The 23,564-nt window shown below is 44.9% G+C and overlaps 1 protein-coding gene and 1 pseudogene across 3 annotated transcripts; one reads left to right on the forward strand and one right to left on the reverse strand.

The window, feature by feature from the left end:
- Positions 1 to 10,674: 10,674 nt before the first annotated feature.
- On the forward strand, positions 10,675 to 23,564 carry Foxr1 (forkhead box R1). Of its 3 annotated transcripts, none has more exons than XM_004856741.4 (6): positions 10,675 to 10,901; positions 19,956 to 20,030; positions 20,137 to 20,390; positions 20,629 to 20,852; positions 22,252 to 22,490; positions 22,886 to 23,561. In XM_004856741.4, the coding sequence occupies exons 1-6, from the start codon at positions 10,841 to 10,843 to the stop codon at positions 22,912 to 22,914; spliced, it is 882 nt and encodes a 293-aa protein (XP_004856798.1). In that variant the 5' UTR covers positions 10,675 to 10,840; the 3' UTR covers positions 22,915 to 23,561. The 3 variants fall into 3 exon arrangements, with proteins under 3 accessions (XP_004856798.1, XP_021093399.1, XP_021093401.1); XM_021237740.2 differs by having other exon boundaries at positions 10,747 to 10,901; positions 22,252 to 22,345; positions 22,751 to 23,564; XM_021237742.2 differs by having other exon boundaries at positions 10,747 to 10,901; positions 22,252 to 22,345; positions 22,886 to 23,562.
- On the reverse strand, positions 16,992 to 17,758 carry LOC101725584 (centrin-3 pseudogene; annotated as a pseudogene).

Consider the following 23,564-nt stretch of genomic DNA (forward strand, 5'->3'; position numbering starts at 1 on the left):
TGGGCTTCCTGTGGGCATGAACCTCTAGACTTGATGTCCAGGCAGCAGGTACACCAGTCCCCTTCCTGCCTCGAGCCCTAGAGTGGCTTTTTCCTGTACGAGAGGCAGCCAGGAGCCAGAGTTTTCTTTTGCATCCTGCACAGCACACAGCAAACCCACCTATCTGGGATGCGTTGAGGGCTGAAGCTGGGACTAGGGCACCAGGTGGGGACCTAGAGGCCTGAGAACCTGAGGCAGGCCCTGACAGAGCAAGGGGAAGCACTAGGGGAAAGAGTGGAGGCTCTATCTGTGAAAAGGCAAGACAGGGGCACCAACCAGCGTGAGACCCAAGGACAGGGCACTGGAGGAAAGGTGGTAAACAGGCTAATGGGGCTCTAGGAGGTGAGAACAGAAATGGAAGCTGCCTGGCTGGAGGGGTCACAGTGTGGTGACAGAGGGGGGAAGAATAGGAGTGCTCACCCATTCACTTTTGTCTTCTGCAGTACATATTCCTTGTAAGGATCGCTCTCAGGGTGGACCAAAATCTTTAAGGTGAATGTTATGGTTTATATCTAGATGTCCCCACAAAGCCTCATGAGCTTATAGGTGGGGCTTTTAGGTGATTGGGTTACCAGTTTTATAGCTGACTTGCTGCTAGGAAATGAGGTCTTGCCAGAAGAAGGTCATGGGGACGTGGCCTAGACAAGTTTATCTCCCTCCCTGACCCCTCCCTTTGCTCTCTCTCTGCTTCCTGTCTGCTATGCCCCTCTGCCATGCTGTCCTGCCTTGGAACCAGGCAACTACAGGCTGAAATGTGAGCCACCTCTCTCCTTTAAATCATAGGTGTCCGGTATTGTGTGCCAGTAACAAGGAAAGTGACTTAGACACTGGCTTTTAAGGCCAAGCCTTATGTATCCCACTAATGCCCTTGTTCCCTCTTGCCTCAGGGCCTTTGCACAGACTGTTCCATACCCTGAACTCCTGGGATTGCTCCCACCTCTCTCCGCACCTCGTTGTAGTTAGTTCATAGTCCCTTGCCCAAGGAAACCTCTGACCGAGATTCCTCTCTATGAGGTTAGTTTCCTCTATGGCATCTCATGTTACCATGGTTTATAACTACATGTTTGTGCAATTATTCGATTATCTCACCATCAGACTGAGTTCTCTGATAGTAACTGCCTTGCTCCTTGTGCCCTGCAGTCCCTTTGCTCCAGAGTGCCTGGGACATTAAATGAATAAGAAAATAAAGGACTGAATAAGCCCCAAAGAGAAGCGGGGTTGAAAGTGCCCAACATTCTGAAAAAACAATCTGGGTTCAACAGAGGTGTTAGGAGATGCTGAAACAATGCTCTTTTTTTTTTTTTGGCGGTACCAGGGTTCAAACTTGTGATCTTGCACTTGCGAGGTCCTGGAACAATGCTCTTGATAAGCCTTTTCTAGAGTAAAATACGCTGAGAGCCCAGGAGAGAAGGACAATCATCTTTTGCAGTCTACAACTACTGTACTGACTGAGCGTTTATTATGTATCAGGTGCCACAGAAGATGGTAGGCCTAAACTGTGAAAAGATATCATTCCTTCCTCATGGAATTAATGTGGGACTTAGGAGAGACAGAGCACCCAAAATGTGAACAATTAAAGACAAAAACGTGGCTGTGCTGTGAGTAGTGGAGTGACACCAGGCTCTTCTTTATTTTTATTTTTTATATTACTGGGGATTGAATCCAGGACCTTCACACTGGCTGCATCCTAGCCTTTTGAAATTTTTTTTTTTTTTTTTTTCATTTTGAGACAGGATCTCACTAAGTCCCTAAGTTACTCGGGCTGGACTTGAAATTGCAATCCTCCTGCCTCAGCCTACCAGAGTACTAGGATTACAGGCGTACACTGCCACCTTGGCTTGGGCCCTTCAGCCTAGGTGGGCGTAACTGAGCTGAGGTCTGAAGTCTGAAGGTCAGGAAGAGGGTGCCCGGCAGACAGATAGACCTGGAATTTCTTCTCCGCCCTCCCAGCACTAGCCCAGGGAGTTGGGAGCCAAATTAGCCTGTGCTGTGGAGGAGTACTGCTCTGGGAACCAAGCTATCCTGCACACTGACTTCATCTAAGGGGCTTTAAAAGATTCTGATGCTGGGCGCGGTGGCACACACATGTAATCCCAGCACTTGGGAGGCTGAGGCAAGAGGATTACCATGAGTATGAAGCCAACCTGGGCTACACAGTGAGTTAAAGCCAGCCTGAACTACATAGCAAGAACCTATCTCAAAATAATTTTTTTTTTTTTAATTTAAAGGGCTGGAGATATAGCTCAGTGCAAAGACCCCAATACCAACAAAAAAAAGCGAAATTCCTGATGACCAGGTCACATGTATTAGCGTATTAGTCACCTTTCCTATACTGGGATAGAATACATGACACACACACAGTTTAAAGAAGAAAAGCTGTATTTGGGCTCACCATTTCAGAGGGTTCAGTCCATGATTGACTGACTCCAAGGCAGAAACAGCACAGCAGAGAGGCACAGCAAAGGAAGCTGTCCCACTCACAGTGGTCAAGAAGCTGAGACAAAGAAAGAGCCTGAGACAAAGGGGCCTGGCTCCAGAGAGCCCTTCAGAGGCTCCCCCTGGGACCCTTTTCATCTACTTGGGCCCCACCTCCCACTCAGCCCAGTGAGCTAGGTATCATCATAGGTTAATCCACTTAATAAAGGTACAGCCCTCAGGATCCATCCAGTTTCTCAACTCCCATCAGCTGGCAGCCAAGCTCTTACCATTGTAAGGCTTTCAGAGGCCTTTAGGATCCCACCCATAGCCCACCCCACACAACTGGGGCTGGGAGCAGGCATTAGTCTGCTTTGAAGGACCCCCCCCCCAGGAGATTCCAATGTTCACCAAAGCTTGGGAATTACTGATATATATATAATATTATATATGATTATGATATATATGATATATATCATAAAATTTACCATTTTTAAGGGCACATTTCAGTGGCAGTAAGTACTCGTGTGTGTGTGTGTGTGTGTGTGTGTGTGTGTGTGTGTGTGTGATGGGGATGAGCCCAGGGCCTCACACATACCAGGCAAGGGTTCTACCTGTGAGCTCCATCTCCAGCCTTGGCATTAAGTGCATTAACATTGCTGGGCACCCATCACCACTCTCGGCTTGCAGAAATATTCACCATCCCAAACAGAAAATCCGCACCCATAAATAAGAACTCTACCCCCTCCACCACTGGCCTCTGAAAGCAAGCATTTTGCTTTCTGTCTCTATCAGTCTGGCTGTTCTAGGTATAAGTGCAATCATTCCAAATGTGTCATTTTGTGTCTGGCTTATTTCACTTAGCATGATGTCTTCAAAGTTCAGCCATGTTGTGATATATATTGGAATTTTACTCCTCTTTAAGGTTGAATAATATTCTACTGCATATACTTACCATATGTTCCTCGTGGATTCACCCATTGGTGAGCATCTAGGTCACCTCCATCTTCTGGCTCTTGTGAATAATGTTGCTATGAACAGTGATCCACACAACTGTTTAAGTCTCTCCTCGATTCTTTTGGGTGTAAACCTAAAGAGCTCACATGGTAATTCTATGTTTCATTTCCTCCGGAACTACCATACTGTTTTCCATAGCAGCTGCACCTTTTACATTCCCGCCAGTCACACACAGGCTTCCACTTCTCCACTTCCTCACCGATGTCTATTTGCTTGCTTTAAAATGGTCATTCCAATGAGCAAGGAGTATTTGGAGTTTGCATTTCTCTGATTATTTCTGGGGCTGACCATCTATCTCTTCAAGTGCTTTCTGGCCATTGCACATCTTCTTGGAGGAAATGTCTGTTCCAGTCCTTTGCCTTTTCTTTTTTGTCCTTTGCCTTTTAATTGTGGATATGAGAAGGTCCCACTATGTTGCCCAGGTTGGTCTCAAATACTGGGGCTCCAGTGATCCTCCAACCTCAACTCCTGAGTGGCTGAGACCACAGCACCATACCACCATGCCCAGCAGTCCACTTTTTCCTGCTTTGTTTGTTTGTTTTGAGATAAGGTCTTATTTCACAGTCCAGGCTGGCCTTGAACTCACAATGTAGCCCAGGCCAGCCTTAACTGTCCCAGTCTCCAAGTGCTATGATTCCAGGTATGCATTGTGCACCACTACACCTGGCCCAGTAATCCTTTTTTTTTTTTTTTTTGAGACAGGGTCTTGCTATGTGGTTCAGGCTAGTCTTGAACTCATTATGCAGCCCAGGCTGGCCTCACACTCACAGAGATCCTCTTGCCTCAGCCTCTGGCATGGGCCATCAAACCCAGCAGCAGTCCACTTTTTAATTGGGTTGGTTCTTTTTTGTTGTTGAGTTATAGGGATTCTTCATATTTTCTGCATGTTAATCCTTTAGTAGAAATATGATTTGCATGATATAAACTTTTTTGGGGGGTACCACGGATCAAACTCAGGACTTTGCACTTGCAAGGCAGGCACAGTGCCACTGAACTAAATCCCTGGCCCAATATAAGCATTTTTTAATGGTAGACTAATTTGAAAAAGGCTATTAAAAACTTCATTCATTCGATTGTTTCTTGTTTGTTTGTTTATTTGGTTTTTGAGACAGGGTCTCACTCCGTAGTTCAGGCTGGTCTTGAACACATCGAACACACATCGTGTGGCCCAGGCTGGCCTCAACTTGCCTCAGCAGCCTCCCAAGTGCTGAGATTATAGGTGTGCACCACTATGCCCAGCTTTTACTCATTCATTTGAGAAAAGACCTTGCTAGGCAGCTCAGGCTTCTCCGGCCTCATCCTCCCCAATGCTGGGATTACAGGCATGTGCTACTGCATTTTTAACTAACCAACCAAAAAAAAAAAAAACCACCCCAAAACATCCATGAAGAAAATGACTCAGAAAATTATCAAAATATAATCAATTTTGGTATAGCTCAGTGATAGTGTTTACTTGATTAGAATGCAATGTCAAAAATAAAAAAGTAATCTTGTAACTCTGAGTGCTACAAAGAATGTTTTTTGTTTCATTGCTTCTCTCTTTATGCTATTTGAATATTGCAAATTTTCCACATCAAACATGATTGTTTTTATAATTGGAGAAATTATCATTAAAATGATTATTGCTGTTGGTATTACAGGTAGAGAATTAACAAAGTTTTAAGAAGGAAGCTATTGACACCCCGTGTGGTGGTGCACCCCTGTAGTCCCAGCACTTGGAATGCTGAGGCAGGAGGATCATCACAAGTTTGAGACCAGCCTGGGGTACATAGAGGGTTCAAGGCCAGCCTGAACTCCACAGAGACCTTGTCTCAAAAAAAATAATAAAGGAAGCTGTTGATTTCACTTTACTTAAACATTTGGTGGCTGGATGGGTAGCTCAGTGCTAAAGTACACACCTAGCGTATGCCTAGGCTTTGGGTTTAATCCCCAGCAAGAAAAACAACAAAATTTACCCCCCAAAAATTTTTTTTTGGTACTGGGGATCTAACTCAGGACCTTGTGCTTGGGAGGCAGGCGGTGGTGCCACTGAGCTAAATCCCTAGCCCACCAAAATTTATTTTTATGTACTACTCTTTTTTTCCCCCTTGAGACAGGGTCTTGCCAGGTAGCCCAGGCTGGCCTTGAACTCCAAATCCTCCTGCTTCAACCTCCAGAGGGCTGGGATTACAGGAATCCACCACTACACCTGGCTCCTGGGTTCTACTCTTCAAATTTTTCCTCTTTGGTTTCCATCCCAGCTATCATCAGATTTAGCGACTGGGATCACATTCAAATCAAATCCTAAAACACAAGTTTCTGATCTGGCAGACAAGCGACAGGCAATACAATACAAAGTGGCAGGGCTCTGATAGGGAACCCAGGACACCACAGGAACCACAGGGAACATCTCAACCAATGGCCAAATCCAAGATAATTTCAGGATGAAAATAATGAAGCTGAACTCAGTGTGGTGCACCTATAATCCCAGCACTCTGGGAGGCTGAGGCAGGAGGATGGAAACTTTGAGCCCAGCCTGGGCAATTCATCAATTTAGCCAGGCCCTGTCTCAAAATAAACACAATAGGGCTGGGGATGGAGCTTGATGAGAAGGCTCTGGGTTCAATCCTCTCAGTATGGCATAAGCAAACAAACATAATGAATGCAGTAGTGCACACCTGTAGTTCCCGCTACTTAGGAGATTGAGGCAGCTTGGGCAACAGAGTGAGATGAGAGAAGGGCGGGGGAAGGGAGGAAAGTAAGAAAGAAAGAATAAGAAAGAAAGAAAGAAAGAAAGAAAGAAAGAAAGAAAGAAAGAAAGAAAGAAAGAAAGAAAGAAAGAAAGAAAGAAAGAAAGAAAGAAAGAAGGGAACAAAGAAATGAATGGCTGGGCGTGGTGGATGCCTATAGGCCAACACCCATAATCCCACCACTGGTAAGGATGAGGCAGGAGAATCACCACGACTTTGAGGGTAAACTGGGCCACATAGCGAGTTCAAGCCTATCCTGGACTACAGAGTGAGACCCTGTTTAAAAAAAATTACAATCCACTTTAAAAAAGAACCTATATGCCAGTCATAGTGGTACACCCCTGTAGTCCCAGCACTCAGGAGGCTGAGGGAGGAGGATCACCATGAGTTTGAGGCCTGCCTGGGCTACATGGTGAGACCCTGTCTTAAAAAACAAAAACAGGCCGGGATTTAGCTCAGTGGTTTCACTGCTTGCTGCACAAGCGCAAGGACCCGAGTTAGATCCCTGTTATCAAAAAAAAAAAAAAAAAAATTAAAATGAACCTATTAAGTCCGTATTGGTTTTTTGTGTTTTTTGTTTTTTGTTTTTGGTACCAAGGATTGAACTCGGGACCTTGCGCTCGAGGCAGGCACTGGAACCACTGAGTTAAATCCCTGGCCCCAAGTCCATATTGATAATAAACAAAACAGAGAAAAGCTCCTCTTTTCAATAATTAGAAAGAAAGTTTTGAGACAAGGTCTCACTATGTAGGTCAGGCTGGTCTTGAACTCACTATGTAGCCCAGGCTGGCCTCAAACTTGCAGTGATCCTCCTGCCTCAGCCTTCCAAGTGCTGGGCTTACAGGTGTGTGCCACCATGCCTGGCTAGAAGGAAAAAAATTTAAACCAATTACATTTAGGAGAGTCTATCTGAACAAGGAAAACAGAACAACAACAAAAAAATGATTTGGGAATCCAGAAGGTCCCAGAACTAAAGCAAGCTCTGAGAAGTCCAATTGACAACATGATCTGACAGCATTTATAGAAAGAATTGAGGTAGAGAGACAACTTAATCGGCTACAGCTTAGAGCCATAAACTGGGTTACAGTTATGGGGCCTCCTGAAATTAAGTAAAACTCAACTGCTATGATTAAACTCTATATTAGTTTGGTCTCTTGGGCCCAGTGTAGATGCCCACTCAATGGTCTCCTACAATTTTTTTTTTTTTTTAGTACCAGGGATAGAACTTGGGACATTGCACTTGAGAGGCAGGCAGCTGGCACTCCTACAAAATTGTATTAACTGCCGGGAGTGGTGGTGCAGGCCTGTAATCCCAGCACTTGGGAGGCACAAGCAGGAGGATCACTTCGAGTTTGAGGCTAGCGTGGGCTACTTAGTGAGTTCAGGGTCAGGCTCAAATACAAAGTGAGACCCTGTCTCAAAAAAACAAAACAAAAAATTTATTAACCTAATAGAAGAACAGCTAAATAAATAAAGAAGAAAAGATAATCTTTTTAAAAAATTAGCCAGGGATGGAGGCACACACCTGTAATCCCAGCTACTCTGGAGGCTGAAGCAAGAAGGTCAAAAATTAAAGGCCAATTTGGGCAAATCAGCCACCACCTGTATCAAGAAAAAGTGAGGGGGGCCGGGGATTTAGCTCAGTGGTTCCGGCACCTGCCTCAAAAGCGCCAGGTCCCGAGTTCAATCCCCAGTACAGAAAGAAAGGAAGGAAGGAAGGAAGAAAGAAGAAAAACTGAGGGAAGGCCCTGAAAAAAATGTAGAAAACTTATAATTTTATAACCACCATAAGTAATGACTGATTCAGACAAGTTATAAATGAATGCTAGTGGGTTCAAATTTGATGAACAGAATCAGAATATTAGGTAATTAGTGGGGCATGATGGCACACACCTATAATCCCAGCACTTGGGAGGCTGAGGCAGGATTGCTAAGAGTTTGAGGCCAGTCTGGGCTATAATGAGTTCAAGGTCAGCCTGAACTACATAGTGACACTCTGTCTTAAAAATAAAAACAAAAACAAAAACAACAAAAAACCCGGAATATTAGGTGACTGCAATGTATTTCCCCACAGATTGCTTACTAATTTAAAAGAGGAGGGGGTAACCTTATAATCAAGAAACCTGGTGGTGGGCTGGGGATTTAGCTCAGTGGTTCTGCCGCCTGCCTCGAAAGCACAAGGACTCAAGTTCAATCCCTGGTACCAAAAAAAAAAAAAAGAAACCTGGTGGATACCCCTAAACCAAATGATATAAGTTGACATACTAATGAGAAAACTGACAGCTTTTGAAGCAAAATGCTAAGAAAAGGCATTACTTTTCTGCCATTCTTGCCCCCCAAATTGCATAATCTAACTCTAATTGCAAGGAAACACTAGTCAAACCCAAACTGATGGGCATTCTATAAAATAAATAGCCTCTGCACTTGAAAAATGTCAGTGTTGGGCTGACTGATGTAGCTCAGCACCAGAGCGCTGACCTAGTATGTGTCCAGTCCCAAGTTCAATTCCCAGTACTGGAAAAAAAATGTAAATGTTACTTGAGCCCAGGAGTTCAAGACCAGTTTAGGCAATATTTGTCTCAAAACAAAAACAAAAGTAACAGTGTGGGCTGGGGTGCAGCTCAATACTTACCACCAGGAGGCCTGGATTCAGGTCCCAGCAGTCAAAGGTCAATATTATGAAAGATTACAAAGGCTAAGAAACTGTTGCTCCAAAAAGAGTAAAAGGAAACCAAAGTAACTGAAGAGAAATAGATGTTACATGCACTACATGATCTGAAGGTGATCCTAGACCACTAAAAAGTTATATGAAGAACATAGGTGGGATAACTGGTAAAATTAGAATAAGATCTATACATTAAATATGGTTTTGCATCGATGTTACATTTTTGATAATTTTCTGGTGATGTAAACCAGCATCCCTGTTTTTTTTGTTTTTTTTGTTTTTGTACCGGAGATCAAACTCAGGTCCTTGTGCTTGGGAGACAGGCAGTGGAACCACTGAGCTAAATCCCCAGTCCAGCATCTCTGTTTTTAGGAAACACATCCTGAAGGGCTTACGGGTAAAGAGGCAAGATGTCTGAGTTACTCTCAAATAATTCAGGGGAAAAAAATATACATATATGGGCTGGGAATGCTACTCAGTAGTAGAGCACTTGTCTAGCATGTATAAGGCCTGGGTTCCATCCCTAGCAACCAAATGATGATGATGATGATGATGATGATGATGATGATGATGATGATGATGATGTAATATAGCTGGGCATGGTGGCACATGCCTGTAATCCCAGCACTCCAGAGGCTGAGGCAGGATGGACACAAGTTTGAGGCCAGCCTGAGCTACATATTGAGACCGTGTCTCAAAAAAACAAAACAAAACAAAATATATATATCTAAATGACAGTATATATGTATGGAAAAAGCAAATAGTTAAAATATTAATAATGATGGGCCAGGGATTTAACTCAGTGGTTCCGTCACCTGCCTTGGGAGCACAAGGACCCCAGTTCGAGCCCCAGTACAAAAAAAAAAAAAATTATGAATCTGTGTGAATGGGTATACAGGATTTTTTTCATAGCATTTTTTGAATTTTCTGTAAATTTTAAAGTATCACCAACCTTACGGGGGGTACTGGGGGGTGGAGCCCAGGGCTTTCACACTGAACCTTGGCTGGGCTTTATATATACATATATATATATATATATATATTTTTTTTTTTTTTTTTTTTTTTTTTTCCTTAAAATAGGGTGTCATTGTGGAGTTCAAACTGGCCTTGAATTTACTATGTAGCCCAGATTGGCCTCAAATTTGTGGTGCTCCTCCTTCCTCAGTTTTCAGAGTGCTAGGATTAGGGCCCTGTGCCACCACTCATAGCTATTCTGTTAAATTGTAATGTATCGCATACTTTTTTGGGGGGAGGAGATGCTGGGGGTCGAATCCAAGGCCTTTATAGTGAGTTACTTTTTTCTTTGTTTTGTTGTTGTTGTTTGAGATTTGAGACAGGGTCTCACTACATAGTCCAGGCTGACCTTGAATTCTCAGCAATCCTCTTGCCTCAGGCTCCCAAGTGCTGCGATTACAGGTGTACACTAGCACACTCAGTTTAAATTGCCCTGGCTGGGTTTGAATTTGAGATCTTCCTGCCTCAGCTTCTCAGAGTGCTGGAATTACAAGCATGCGCCACCACGCCCAGCAAAAAACTCGAAACTTTAAAAGTTAAATCAACATTCATTCTAATGCTATCTCCACAACCTGCTACATATGCGATCTTAGATAAACCATAAAACCTATCAGAACTTTCAGGAAGCCGCTATTAGCCCTATCGGAAGATCCTTGTGAGACGCCAGGGGAGAAAAGGTGTGAGATACACACTATGGGTCCTCCTGGATCCTCAAACCTTGTTGACTCCCTAGGATCGAGGGTCGGGGCGCAGAGAGCCCTCGGGGCAGCGGCGAGCTCAGCTCGGGGCGTCTGCGCCTCTCAGCCGCACCTGGGCCGCCGCAGGCTACTTAAGTAGTGTGAGCGCGGGCCGAGCTCCCCACCTGCGAGCCGCTCCCCCGCCCACGGTGGCCACGAAGCTCCGCCACCCTGACTTCTGGGCCAGCCTCCATGGCCAGGTCCCCGGGCTCCTGGACTGGGACATGGGCAACGAGTGCTTTCTCTCCTTCACCACGTCGCACCTCCCCATGACAGAGCAGATCCGTGAGTGTTCGCAGGCGCGGGTGGGGTGGCGCTCGGGGCGCAGTTTCGGGGTCCCCTTCTCTCTCTCCCCCACGGCCCACTTGCCGGGCCCCAGGAGCGGCTGGGACGCCCCCAGGGCAGCCATCCAGGAACTGGGCCTTTCAGCTCCACCTGCCCAGCCCCCAGAACCTTCTAGGCCTCTTCCAGCCCCTTCTTCTTAGGGTCGCTCCTGCCAGAACTTTTTTGTCTTTTTTTGGTGATTCAGGGATTGATACCAGGGCTTTGGCACTGAGCTACCTTCCCCCCATACTTAGATCTGTGTTGCTCTGAACAGGGTCTCTGCTGGCGCTAAATTGCAGACTGGGCTGGAACTGAACTTGCAATCCTTCTGCCCCAGCCTCCAATGGTGCCGGGATTGTGTACAACTTGTCAGGTGTTGCCCAGCACCTAGCAGTGCTCGGTATTCCATGGTTCACCATCTTTCTCATTTTTTGTTTTTGAGAGAGGGTCTCCCTGTGCAGTTATGGCACAGAACTGAACTCACTATGTATCCCAGGTTGGCCTCAAACTCTCAGGGATCCTCCTGCCTCAGCCTCCAGAGTGCTGGGATTACAAGGGCAGGGCGTGTGCCACCACACCTGGTGTTCATATTGTTTTTGACAGCTATCTGTATTACTAAGCGCAATTTGGTTCATTAGTTCTGACTGTTCCATAGTGTTCTCTGGTTTGCTTATATTCCCTTGCATACACCTAGATTGCCCTCACTCTTTGCCCCTGTAGTTAAAGCTAGTGAACATTCTGTGTGCTTAGCTATGCAAGAGGTACTAGGGCTGGGGTTGCAGCTCAGTAATAGAGCACTTGCCTAACCTGTCAGGGTCCTAGGTTTGATCCCCAGCTCTGAAAAAAAAAAGTAATTAAGAGGCTGTGGTAGTAATCGAGGTGAGAGACTGGGTCTCATTATGTAGCCCAGGTTGCCCTGGAATTCCTGCCTCAGCCCTGGGATTACAGGCATGCGCCACAACACCCGCCTTCAACAACTCTTAGGAGGCCAGTGGCCCATCCCTTTGGTGTCAACTACCCAGGAAGCTGAGGCAGGAGGGTTGGTTGACCCTGGGAGTTCAAAGCTAGCCTAGAAGACATTGCAAGACCTCATCTCAAGGGAAGAAAGAAAGAAAAAAAGAAATTGGAAGCTGACTCCTGAAATTTTGAGCTGACTGGAAGGATAGAATTGAGATGGGATAGGTGTCATTGAAAATGGGTTGGGGAGATCGGAAACTCTGGACTTGCTGACCTGGAGGAGATACTTCCAGGTGTCAGATTTATGGACCTGAAATTTTGGAGAGGGCTGGGGATTTAGCTCAGTGGTTTCGCCACCTGGTGCGCAAGCACAGGACCTGAGTTCGATCCCAGGTACCAAAAAAAAAAATTAGGTAGGAAAAAGAGGGGAGAGATCTATGAGACTATTGCATTTAGCAGCATCGACGTCACTGGCATCTTTGACAAGAGTGGTTCTGGAGGTGTGATATCATTGAAGTCCTGTCTGGAGAGCAGTTAAGAAAGGAGGAAAGCTGGACACAGTGGACCACCTGTAGGAGTTTGAGGTCAGCCTGGTGCTGTAAGGAGACCCTTCCTCAAAAAGAGAAAGAGATGTAGACACCAAAATTATAGGCAATTCTTTCAAAGAGTTTTGCTTTGAAGAGAAGCAAAAAACATGAAGTAGTAGCCTGGCACAGAAAGTAGAGGCAAATAAATTCTTGGTTTATGTAAGATGGAAGAATTAACATGTTAGTTTTGTTTGTTACAACATGTTTGAATGTTGTTGAGAATGATCCGGTAGACAGAAAAATGAATGACAAAGGAACGAGAGGAGTATTTTGGGGACAGTGTGTTTGAGAAGGCACTGGCAGCCAGACGTCCAGAGGCACTGTCCTTCCATCCCACTGAGACCAACACACTGATCTTGTCACTTTTCATAGCTTCTCTCTTCAACCAACTTGGAACCTGTGGTCAAACGTTTTGCTGTCTCTCTTGTGCGCAGGGTCAAGGCCTGGGCCCTCTGTGGTTTTGGAGCACTTGTTTGGCCAAACCGCAACTGTGATTAATCACACTCTGTGTGTGACACAGTGCTCTGAACCCATGGTGCAGCAGATGGGCAGTGCCAGTGGGACTGGCGGGAGTGAGAGGGAGTGCTCTGCAAAGGCAGGGGCACGCTTGCGTGTGGTGCACAGGGGAGGCCTGCAGAGGCTGCAGTACTGGATTAGGTCGTGGCTGAGAGGTGCTTTATGAAGCAGGGGTGAGAGAAGTATGGTCCCAGCCACCTGGGAGACAGATGAGGGAGGATCATCTGAGCCCAGGAGTTTAGGCTCAGCCTGGGCAACATAGGGAGACCCTGTTCCCCTCTTTGTTTCTCCTTTTTTTTTTTTTTAGTGCTGGGGATCAAACCCAGGACCTCACATGTTAGGCAAGTGTTCTGCTACTGAGCCACACCCCTAGCCCCTATCTCTTAAAAAATAATAAAGTAGGGTCTGGCGGTGTGGCTCAGTGGTACAGTTCATGCCCAACATCTTCAAGGCCTTGGGTTTGATCCCTAACATTACAAAAAATAAATCATTAAGTAGGGTGGAAGGCAAATCCTTGGAGAAGCTTTTAAGAAGCTGCCAAGATTTAAGGCAGGAGCAGGGTTAGAGAGACACAGTAAGCCAGGAGCTAGGGGAATAGCCAAGAGTTTAGCAGTTGTTTCTTTCTTTTTCTTTTTTTTTTTTTTTTGAGACAAGTTTTCCCTGTGTAGCTCATGCTGGCCTCCAACTCCAGTGACCTTTCTGCCTCGGCCTCCCGAGTGCTGGGATCACAGGCGTGTGCCACCATGCCCAGCTATATGTTTCTGGCGTGACTGAGAATACACACACACAGCCAGGAGCAGGCTGAAGGCCCAGGAAGCTGCCATCCTTCCTCATTACTCTTCATGGGGACTGCTCTTCTCAGGGCCTGTATCAGTTGTTACTCAGACTTGCAGGGATTCTGTTTCCCTGCATCTTTGTCAACACTTGGGATTGTCTGTTTTTGTAATTGTCAGTTTGGTTGATGTAAAGTGTTATTTCGTTATTTTACTGTATTGGTTTTTTTTATTAGTAGCAGTAAGGCCGAGCATCTTATTAGCCATCCAGGGAGTCCATCCTTGTAAATGCTGTTCATATCTTTTGCCCACTCATTAAGTTTACTTATTGATTTTTTTTTTCCAGTACTGAGGATTGAACTCAGGACCTTCTGCTTGCCAGACAGGTGCGGTGCCACTGAGCTAAATTCCTGCCCCTACTTAATGATTTTGTAGGAACTCTATACTAGAGAACTGAGAACTTTGGGTTCTTTTTTGTTTTGTTTTGTTTTGTTTTTTGGTACTGGGGATCAAACTCGGGACCTTGCACTTGAGAGGCAGGCACTGGAACCACTGAGCTAAATCCTTGGCCCTTGGTGGTTTTTTGGGGATTTTTTTTGAGACAAGGTCTCTTGCTATGTAGTTCAAGCTGTCCTTCAACTCACTATGTAGACTGGGCTGGCTTCAAACTTTTTTTTTTTAGTACCAGGGATCGAACTTGGGACCTTGCGCTTGGGAGATAGGCCTCGGAACCACTGAGCTAAATACTTAGCCCAGCTTCAAACTCTTGGTGATCCTTCTGCCTCAGCCTCCCAAGTACCGAGTGCTGGGACTACAGGTGTGCACCACCACACCTGCCTTTTTGTTTTTCTTTTTCATTTGTGATGCTAAGGACTGAAACCATTGCTTTGTGGATGCTAAGCAAACACTACCACTGACCTACACTCCCCGCCCTATTTCTAGTCCATTATGTCCCGTAAAAGAGATTCCTTTCTTCCCCATAGAAGTGTAGTCCATTCTACTTGAGCTAACTTCTAGATCCTTTATAATTTTGATTGCTATTGTAAGTTGTACCTTTTTAAAAGTTAATTTCCAGTTTTAATGCTTGCATAGAGGAACAGTATTGATTAGTATATTCTTATTCAGCAAAGTTGCTGTATATATTCTTCTGGGTTTTAATCATTTGTATATTGATATTACATTGTTTTTATGTTAATTATTCTTTCTTTCTTTCTTTCTTTCTTTCTTTCTTTCTTTCTTTCTTTCTTTCTTTCTTTTTAAATAGTACTGGGGATTGAACCCAGGGAGCACTGAGCTACATCCCAAACTCTTTTTAGTTTGTTTTTCTATTTTGAGGCAGAATCTCACTAAATTGCTCAGTGGCTTCCCTGGTAACTGGAATTATATGCATATACCGCCATGCCCTGCTCTTAATAATTTTTCTGGAAATAATAATAGCTTTGCCTTTCTTTTCCTAACTTTGTATATTTTGCTATTTTTTCCTTTTTCTAGTACTACTATGTTGAACACTAGCAATATAATGGGATCTTTTCTAATTACTGAGCTCTCGCATCAATATATCATCATTTCCCAAACACAACACTAGATTATGACTATACTCACAGGGACAGAGTCAGGGCAAAAAGTAGTTTCTGCCCTGAACACCTGTTTGGGTGATGGTGCTATCCACTGAGATCAGAAATACAGGGAAAAAACCAAGAAAATGGAATTTAGTTTTAGAAATGTTAAGTTTGACGTACTTGCAGGCTACCCACATAAGGACAGCTAGTTGGCAGTTCTACTTAAAAGGACTAGCTAAGACACCCAAGCGAGAGGTAAAGATTTGCAAGCCCTGGGTTTATTGATGGTGACTGAAGTCACAAGGCACACATGAGATTGTTCAGGGACTGTGTATGTGAAGTGGGAAGAAAGGAATCCACAGGCCAGGCATGGTGGCACATGCCTGTAATCCCACCACTTGGAAGGCTGAAGCAGGAGGATTGCCATGAGTTTGAGGCCAGCCTGGGCTACATAGTGAGTTCAAAGCCACTTTGTCTCAAAAAGAAGAAGAAAAAATTTAGAGGGGAATGAGAAGGGCAGAAAGGTGAAGGGAAGACCAATAGAATAGGATCTACAACCTTTTCCCGAGACAGTTTCAAGGGCCACAATCTCAATGGAAATACTACAATATTGTGACTCTTTTTTTAATATCAAAACATTTATTGGTACATTTTAAGCATACATAATGATAACACTCATTGTAGGGAATTTGCACCTGTACATGATACATCCTGCCTTTTTTCCCATTACCCCCTTCCCTCAAGCCCCCTCCACTCCCTATGTACAAAAGCTTTGTTTCCATTTTTCCTTCTATTTTCACATCCCTTCCTTCCTTTCTCCTTCCCTTCTCCCTTGTTCCCCTTCTCATTTGAACATTTTCTTCCCATTTCCCAGTATCTATTATACATTTCAGTCCTTATTTCCACTTTCGGTTTCTCACACCAGAGAAACAATGCAGTATTACACATGTGTCCAATTTATTTCACTCAAGGTCCATCCATTTAGCTAGAAATGTATGAAGCTCATCCTTCTTTATGGCAGAGAGGTACTCCACTGTACAAAAACAATATCTTCTTTATCCATTCATTGGGTGATGGGCATTTGGACTGTTTCCAAGATTTAGTTATTACAAACTATTCTGCTGTAAACATGGGTGTGCATATATCACTGTGGTATGATGCTTTTAATTCTTTCAGGAAGATGCCAAGAAGAGGAATAGCTGGGTCAAATGGAACCTCTAGTTTTAGTTTTTTGATTTTTTTTTTTTTGGTACCGGAGATTGAACTTGGGTCCTTGCACTTGCAAGGCAGGCAGTGGAATGACTGAGCTAAATCCCTGGCCCCTAGTTTTAGTTTTTTGAGAAATCTCCACACTGATTTTCACAATGGTTGTACCAGTCTACACTCCCACCAACAGTGGAAAAGGTTTCTTTTTCCTCACGGCCCCTCCAGCATTAGTTATTGATTGATTTCTTTCCTTCTTTCTTTTTTTTTTGGTGCTGGGAATCAAACTCAGGACCTTATGCTTGTGAGGCAGGCAGGATGCCACTGAGCTAAATCCCCGGCCCTGGTTGATTTCTTGATAACAGCCATTCTTTCTGGAGTGAGATGGAAACTCAGCATTATTTTAATATTTTTTTTATTTTTTAAAACTTTATATAAAACTCATATTATAATACAAAGCTAAACTATTTCAATACTAACAACACTGTTCATACAAAGAAACTTAACAGTAGTACATATAAACACAGAAGATGTTTAGTTTTGGTCCTTTTGGAAAAAAAGAATTCAGCTGGTTTCTTTTTTAACATGGCTCCAGGCACAAAAATAGAATTTAAGATGGTAACTGCAATATTCTCAGTGTTTATCCTTAGAATTCTTTAACTGTCACCAGTCATAATAGCAGTGAACTTCTCTTGATTTATTTCTCCATCACCATCTTTATCAAATTCTTCTATCATAGCTCGAAGTTCCTCATCACTCATATTTTCTCCTAGTTCTCTGGCAACACATCTCAAATTCCTCAAACTTACTTTACTTGAATCATCATCATCAAATAGTTTAAACGCCTTCAATATTTCTTCATGTGGATCTCGTTCCAATATCCAGTCTGTCACAACTTCATTAAAGTCTTCAAAGGTGATTTTTCCCTGTGGCTTCTCTGTCATAATCTTTAAGAATCTTCAGTATATCCACTTTTTTTTACATCAAACCGTAAGGCTCTCATTGCCACCTTTAATTCATGATAATCTATTGTTTCATCTTTGTATCAAATAGTTCAAAAGCATCTTTAATTTCTTGTTTCCGTTCCTCAGTGAGCTCTCTTCTTTTTTTCCTTTTTGTTTTGTCTATCACAAGATCACTTCTCAGAGCTAAACTCATTTTCTCCTTGGGCAGAGACGATCTGCTCAAGAACAACTTCACACCCCTAACACGATGCAGCATGACCCATTATTTTAATTTTAATATATTTATTTGCTATTTCTACTTCATCTGAGAAGTGTCTATTTCAGATGCCCATTTTTGGATTGGGTCTTTAAATTTGAGGGCTCTGATTTTTTTGAGTTCTTTATGTATTCTAGATAGTAGTCCTTTGTCCAAGGAATAGCTGGTAAAAAAATTTTCCCATGCTGTTGGTTGTCTCTTCACTCTGTTGGTGGTTTCTCTTGCTATGCAAAAGCTTTTTAATAAGATGAGATCCCAGTTGTTGATTCTTTTTTTTTTTTTTTTTTTTTGAAGCAGGTCTCCCTTTGTAGTTCAGGCTGGCCTCAAACTCGAGGTGATCCTCCTGCCTCAGCCTCCTGAGTGCTGGGATTACAGGTCTGCGCTACCACGCCCAGCTATTGATTCTTTATAGTATTTCCCAAGCAGTCTGAGTTTTGTTCATGAAGTCTTTGCATACTCCTATGTCCTCAAGCATTCTACCTATTCTATCTTCCAGCAGATTGAGTGTTTCTGTTTTAATATTTAGATCTTTGATCCATTTTGGTTTTAGGTTAGTGTGTGGTGAAAGATATGGGTCTAGTTTCCATCTTTGGGATGTGGAAAGCCAGTTTTTCCAACACCATTTATTAAAGAGGCTATCTTTCTTCCAGTGAAGGTGTTTGGCTCTTTTGTCAAAGATAAGGTGGTTGAGTATGTCTGGAGTTGTTTCTGTAACCTCTAGTCTGTTCCATTGATCTTCAGGTCTGTTCTTTTGCCAGTACCATGCTGGGTTTGTTTGTTTGTTTGTTTGTTTTGGTACTGGGGATCGAACTTGGTCCTTGTGCTTGCAGGGCAGGTGGTGGAACCAGGGAGCTAAATCCCTGGCCCAGTACCATGCTGTTTTTATCATGGTAGTTTTGTAATATAATTTAAGGTCAGGACTTGTGATACCCCCTGACTTGCCTTTTTTACCCAAAATTGCCTTTGCTATTCTAAGTCTCTTCTGCTTCCAAATGAATTTTAGGATTGTTTTTTTTCCCAATTCTGTGAGATACGCTGTTGAGATTTTGATTGGGATTGCATTCAATCTGTATAACAATTTTGGAAGTATGACCATTTTTACTATATTGGTTTTTCCTATCCAAGAACAAGAAATGTCTTTCTATTTTCTGATAATACTCTTCAATCTCCTTTTTTTTTTTTTTTTTTTTGTACTGGGGATTGAACTCAGGACTTTGTGCTTACAAGGCAGGCATGGGGCCACTGAGCTAAATCCCCAACCCTCAATCTCCTTCTCCAGGGTACTGTAGTTTTCAATGTAGAGGTCTTTTATTCCATTAGATTGATTCCTAGATATTTCATTTTTTTGGATGCTATCGTGAAATGTGTTGTTTTCCTAATTTTCTCTCAGTGAATTTGTTATTCATGTACAGGAAGGCTATTGACACTCCCCCTATACCAGGGCTCGAGCTCAGGACCTTACGCTTGCAAGGCAAGCAAGAAGCCACTGAGCTAAATCTCCCACCCCTGGCTATTGATCTTTGAGTGTTGACTTTATATCTAGCTATGCTACTGAATTTGGCTATCAAATCAAGACTTTCAGTGGCATTTTTGAGGTCTTCTATGTAGAGTATCATGTCATCTGCAAATAATGATAATTTAATGTCTTCTTTTCCTATCCTTATTCTTTCTTTTTGTCTAATTGGTCTGGCTAATGTTTCTAGAATAATACTGAACAAGAGTGGTGACAGTGGACATCCTTGTCTTGCTCCTGGTTTTAGAGTGAAAGCTTTCAGTTTTTGTTTATTTAGTATGATGTTGGGCTGGGGATTTAGCTCAGTGGTTCCACCGCCTGCCTTGCAAGCGCAAGGACCCGAGTTTGATCCCCAGTACCAAAAAAAAAAAAAGTATGATGTTGGCTGTTGGTTTGTTGTAGATGGCTCTTTTCAGATTGAAATAAAGACCATATTCCAATTTTGTGTAGGATTTTTGTCATGAATGGGTGTTGGATCTTGTCAAATGCTTTTTGGGCCAGGGATTTAATTCAGTGGTGCCATTGCCTGCCTCGCAAGCGGAAGGTCCCTAGTTCGATTCCCAGTACCCGCCAAAAAAATGCTTTTTCTGCATCTATTGAGAGGTTCATATGGTTTTTGTCCTTGACTCTGTTAATGTGTTATATTGTGACTCTGTTATATTGTTACTCTGTTGACTTTTCACCAGTTGCCAAATATAAACTCCGAATGGTTCATCCGCCTGTATTGCCTCTGGAAAAGAAACCCAACCCTGATGGAGATGGTGAGTAGTGAGGAAGTTTTCTGACATGGTTGTGTGTGCTGAGCTGGGTACCAGGGATACTCAAAAGCCATTGAGCTTTAGCACCATCTCCTTTTGCTCCACACAGGTCTGGATATTGAACCCAACCTGTGGATGTGGGTAAATCCCAACATCGTGTACCCTTTGGGCAAGCTGGAGGTCAGAGATCCTTTGAAGAAGGAGGATGTGACAAGCAAGCCCCCCTGCCCTCAGCCATCCCTGGAAAAGCAAGATGACAGAGGCTCAGAGGGTACAGGGGTGGACTTGATGCTGCCCTCCTACAATGAACAGTTGCCCCCTCAGAAGCGGAAGCGGTTCGCCTCTTCCCCTGGTGACAGGGAGGTATGGATCACTGACTGGCCTGTGAGCCAGCCTGGGCAGTAGGCAGGGTGGGTGGGAACAGGAACAAAGCATCAGTGTTGGGTTTTCCTAGGGACAGCTAAAGGTTAACATGTGCAGAAGTGAGCAGGTCCTTTGGGTTGGGGAGAAGCCCACCTAGTCTTGCACCACTCCCCTTAAGCCACTGCACCCTGGAGTGGAGCCCGCAGAGTCAGGACCAGTTCCTACTCTGCTCCTCTAGCTCACAGAAGAGGAGGCTGAGGACCAGGATGACAGCTCCTCTGTGGCTCTCCTGTCCCCTCTCACAAGGGCCTCCCTCCAGACTCGGAGGCTGCAGCAAACCGTCAGCCTGGAGGGGAGGCTATGGTCCAGGCCCCCTCTCAATTACTTCCACCTTATTGCCCTGGCACTAAGCAACAGTCCCCCCTGTGGCCTCAACGTGCAACAGATCTACAGTTTCACTCGGTATGTGTGGGGGGCCCTGTGAGGAGGGGGATGGGAGGGGGTCCGGGCCCTGGTCTGAAGCCTTGTGATCTGCTCTGGCCCTGGGCTTTGACTCAGTTTCCCCATCTGAGTCTGAGGATGAACGCCCTCCCAGGCCAATGTGTTCCTCCCCACCTATAAACAGGATCCCCCATGAAACAAGATTAACCCGGGTCAGTAACACTTCCTTCCACTTGCCTCTCAAGATTAGCCAGTAGGAACGCTGGTTCCCCAACCAGTGTCCCACTCACTTCTACTCTGTTCTTGCCTGGCATAGCTCCCTGTACCCCAGGGGCCAGGGTAGCCCAGTCGAGAAGGGCTGCCATCTAGTGGGTGTGTGTACGTGCATGTTTGTGCATGCATGCTCTGGGATTGAACCCAGGTCTGGCACATGCTGAGTGTACACTGTGCTACAGAGGTCACCCCCAGCACTGGATTTAGCTTTGATACTCAGGTACCGGAGTGAGGGAGTTTCCCGGGCCCTTAACCAGGATTGGAATGGAGAAGAGCCCAATGTCTCAGATTATTAATCCACCAGTGGTGTGGCCCTGTGACAAGAGGCCTGATTCTTCTTTGTTTCTCCTGTGACCCAAGTTCTGAGCCCTGAGGGCAACTAAGGAAAAAACCTAGGGCTGGGAGCAGTGAGATGGGCTTTAAAAAGAAGACTTAGTGCTGGGAGTGGTGACACTTCCTGTCTGGGCTGCATAGTCAGTTCTAGGCCAGCCTGAACTACAAAGTGAGACTCCGTCTATAAAAAAGGGGCCGGGCATGGTGGCACATGCCTGTAATTCCAGCACAGGAGGCTGAGGCAGGAGGATCACTGGGAGCTGGAGGCCAGCCTGGACTATATAGTGAGTTCAAGGCCAGCCTGAACTACATAGCAAAACCCTGTCTCAAAAATTTAAAAAAAAAAAATGGGCTGGGGATTCAGCTCAGTGGTTCTGCCACCTAAGGTCCTGAGTTTGATCCCCAGTACCAAAAAAAAAATTTTTTTTTAATTTTAAAAAGAGGATTTTCAGCTGGCTATGAGCAGGCATTTAATCCCAGCACTTAGGGAGGCTGAAGCAGAATGATTGTAAATTGGAGCCCAGCCTGGGGAATTTAGCAAGATTCTGTCTCAAAATAAAAGAGGTTGGGGATGTAGCTCAGTGTGAAGGCCCAAGGTTCAATCTCTAGCATTGGGGTAGAGGGTCTCATAAGCAGTGCACAGTGGGGAAGTTTGCCATGTGTGCAGTCAGCAAAGAGCAGTGCCAGCCCGACTTAGCATTAGCCACCTTGAGAGAAGATGTGAGGCTCCTGGCCCCTAGGGCACAGCTGGCTGGGCAGTGGGGCCTCCTCCACAGAAACCTCTCATTGCCTTACCTTTCCTCCCTGTCCACAGACTGCACTTCCCTTTCTTCCGGACGGCTCCAGAAGGCTGGAAGAATACAATCCGTCACAATCTCTGTTTCCGAGACAGCTTTCAGAAAGTGCCGGTCAGTATGCAGGGGGAGGCCAACCCCCGGCCTCGATCCTGCCTCTGGAAGTTGACTGAGGAGGGACGCCGCCGCTTTGCGGAGGAGGCCCGAGCCTTGGCTTCCACTCGGCTGGAAAGTATCCAGCAGTGCATGAGCCAGCCAGGTGTGATGCCTTGTCACCCGTGGGCCCAAGGGGGGACCTGAGGGCCCTGAGCTAAGGCTACCAGCCTGGGTCCTGCTCTGGGGGAAGGGGGGCAGCAGTGGTCTAAGCTCCACTGGTGATGCCTGGTGGAGCTGAGACCGCTCCCGTTAGCATGACCCTTGATGTGGCAGGGCTTGGGGTTGAGGGGCACAAGGCACAGCTGGCCCATGAGAGGTGTCACATGCAATGGCAACTTTCTCCTTTTTCCTGGCACTGTTCAGGGAGCCTCAAAAGAGGTGGTGTGTGAGCATCCAGCAAGGAGATGTAAATGGCCTACTAGAAGAGAGCATTCCAGATGTGGGGACAGTGGTTGCAAAGTACAAGTTCCCTTGAACTTTTTTTTTATTTTCTTACAGATGTAATGCCCTTCCTCTTTGACCTGTAACTATTAGCAGCAAGAGTCATCAGCCATGCCTTATTAAAGTTCCTGACAGCAGCCTCCGCATGTGTGTGTGTGCGCCTGTGTTTGCATGTGTGTTTTCGTGGGGTAGCTCTTGGGACAGGCTCAGGGCAGGAGTATAGTTCAGCTCCAAAGGTGAAAATGAGGGCCCTCCGACCTGTGGGTGGCTCCCCAGGCAAAAGGGCAGTTGCTGGTGTTCGGGGTGGGGAGGGCTGTCCTATGCCTTTCATTCCTCTTCAGGATCCTGGAGTGACTTCCATGTTCCTGGGTTATGAAGATTAGCACCACCATTCATGTTCAGCATCCATTGAGGGGCTGCTGTGGACCCAGCTAGGCTCAGAAGACAGGACCTGTGAGGACCTGTGGTCAAGGCAGAAGCCCTGTAGAAGGCCTTCATTTCAGGGAGCTGCAGCCTTTATTATTTGTGTGGTGCTAGGGATTGAGCCTCAGGCATGCTAAGTGTACTCCACCACTGAGCTGCATCTCCAGCCCTGCTTGATCTTTGTATGTGTGTTGTTTGTTGGTTGGTTTTTACAGTAGGGGAGGTCAAACTCAGGGCCTTATGCATTGCTTAACTTTGTGTATATTTGAAAATTTCAGTCAGAAAATGTACAGTAGTGTAATGAACATCAACA

This window comes from Heterocephalus glaber, unplaced genomic scaffold (genome assembly GCF_053883595.1).
Source record: "Heterocephalus glaber isolate CG9 unplaced genomic scaffold, H.glaber_assembly_v1.0 deba00001429, whole genome shotgun sequence".
NCBI classification, from domain to species: Eukaryota; Metazoa; Chordata; class Mammalia; order Rodentia; family Bathyergidae; genus Heterocephalus; species Heterocephalus glaber.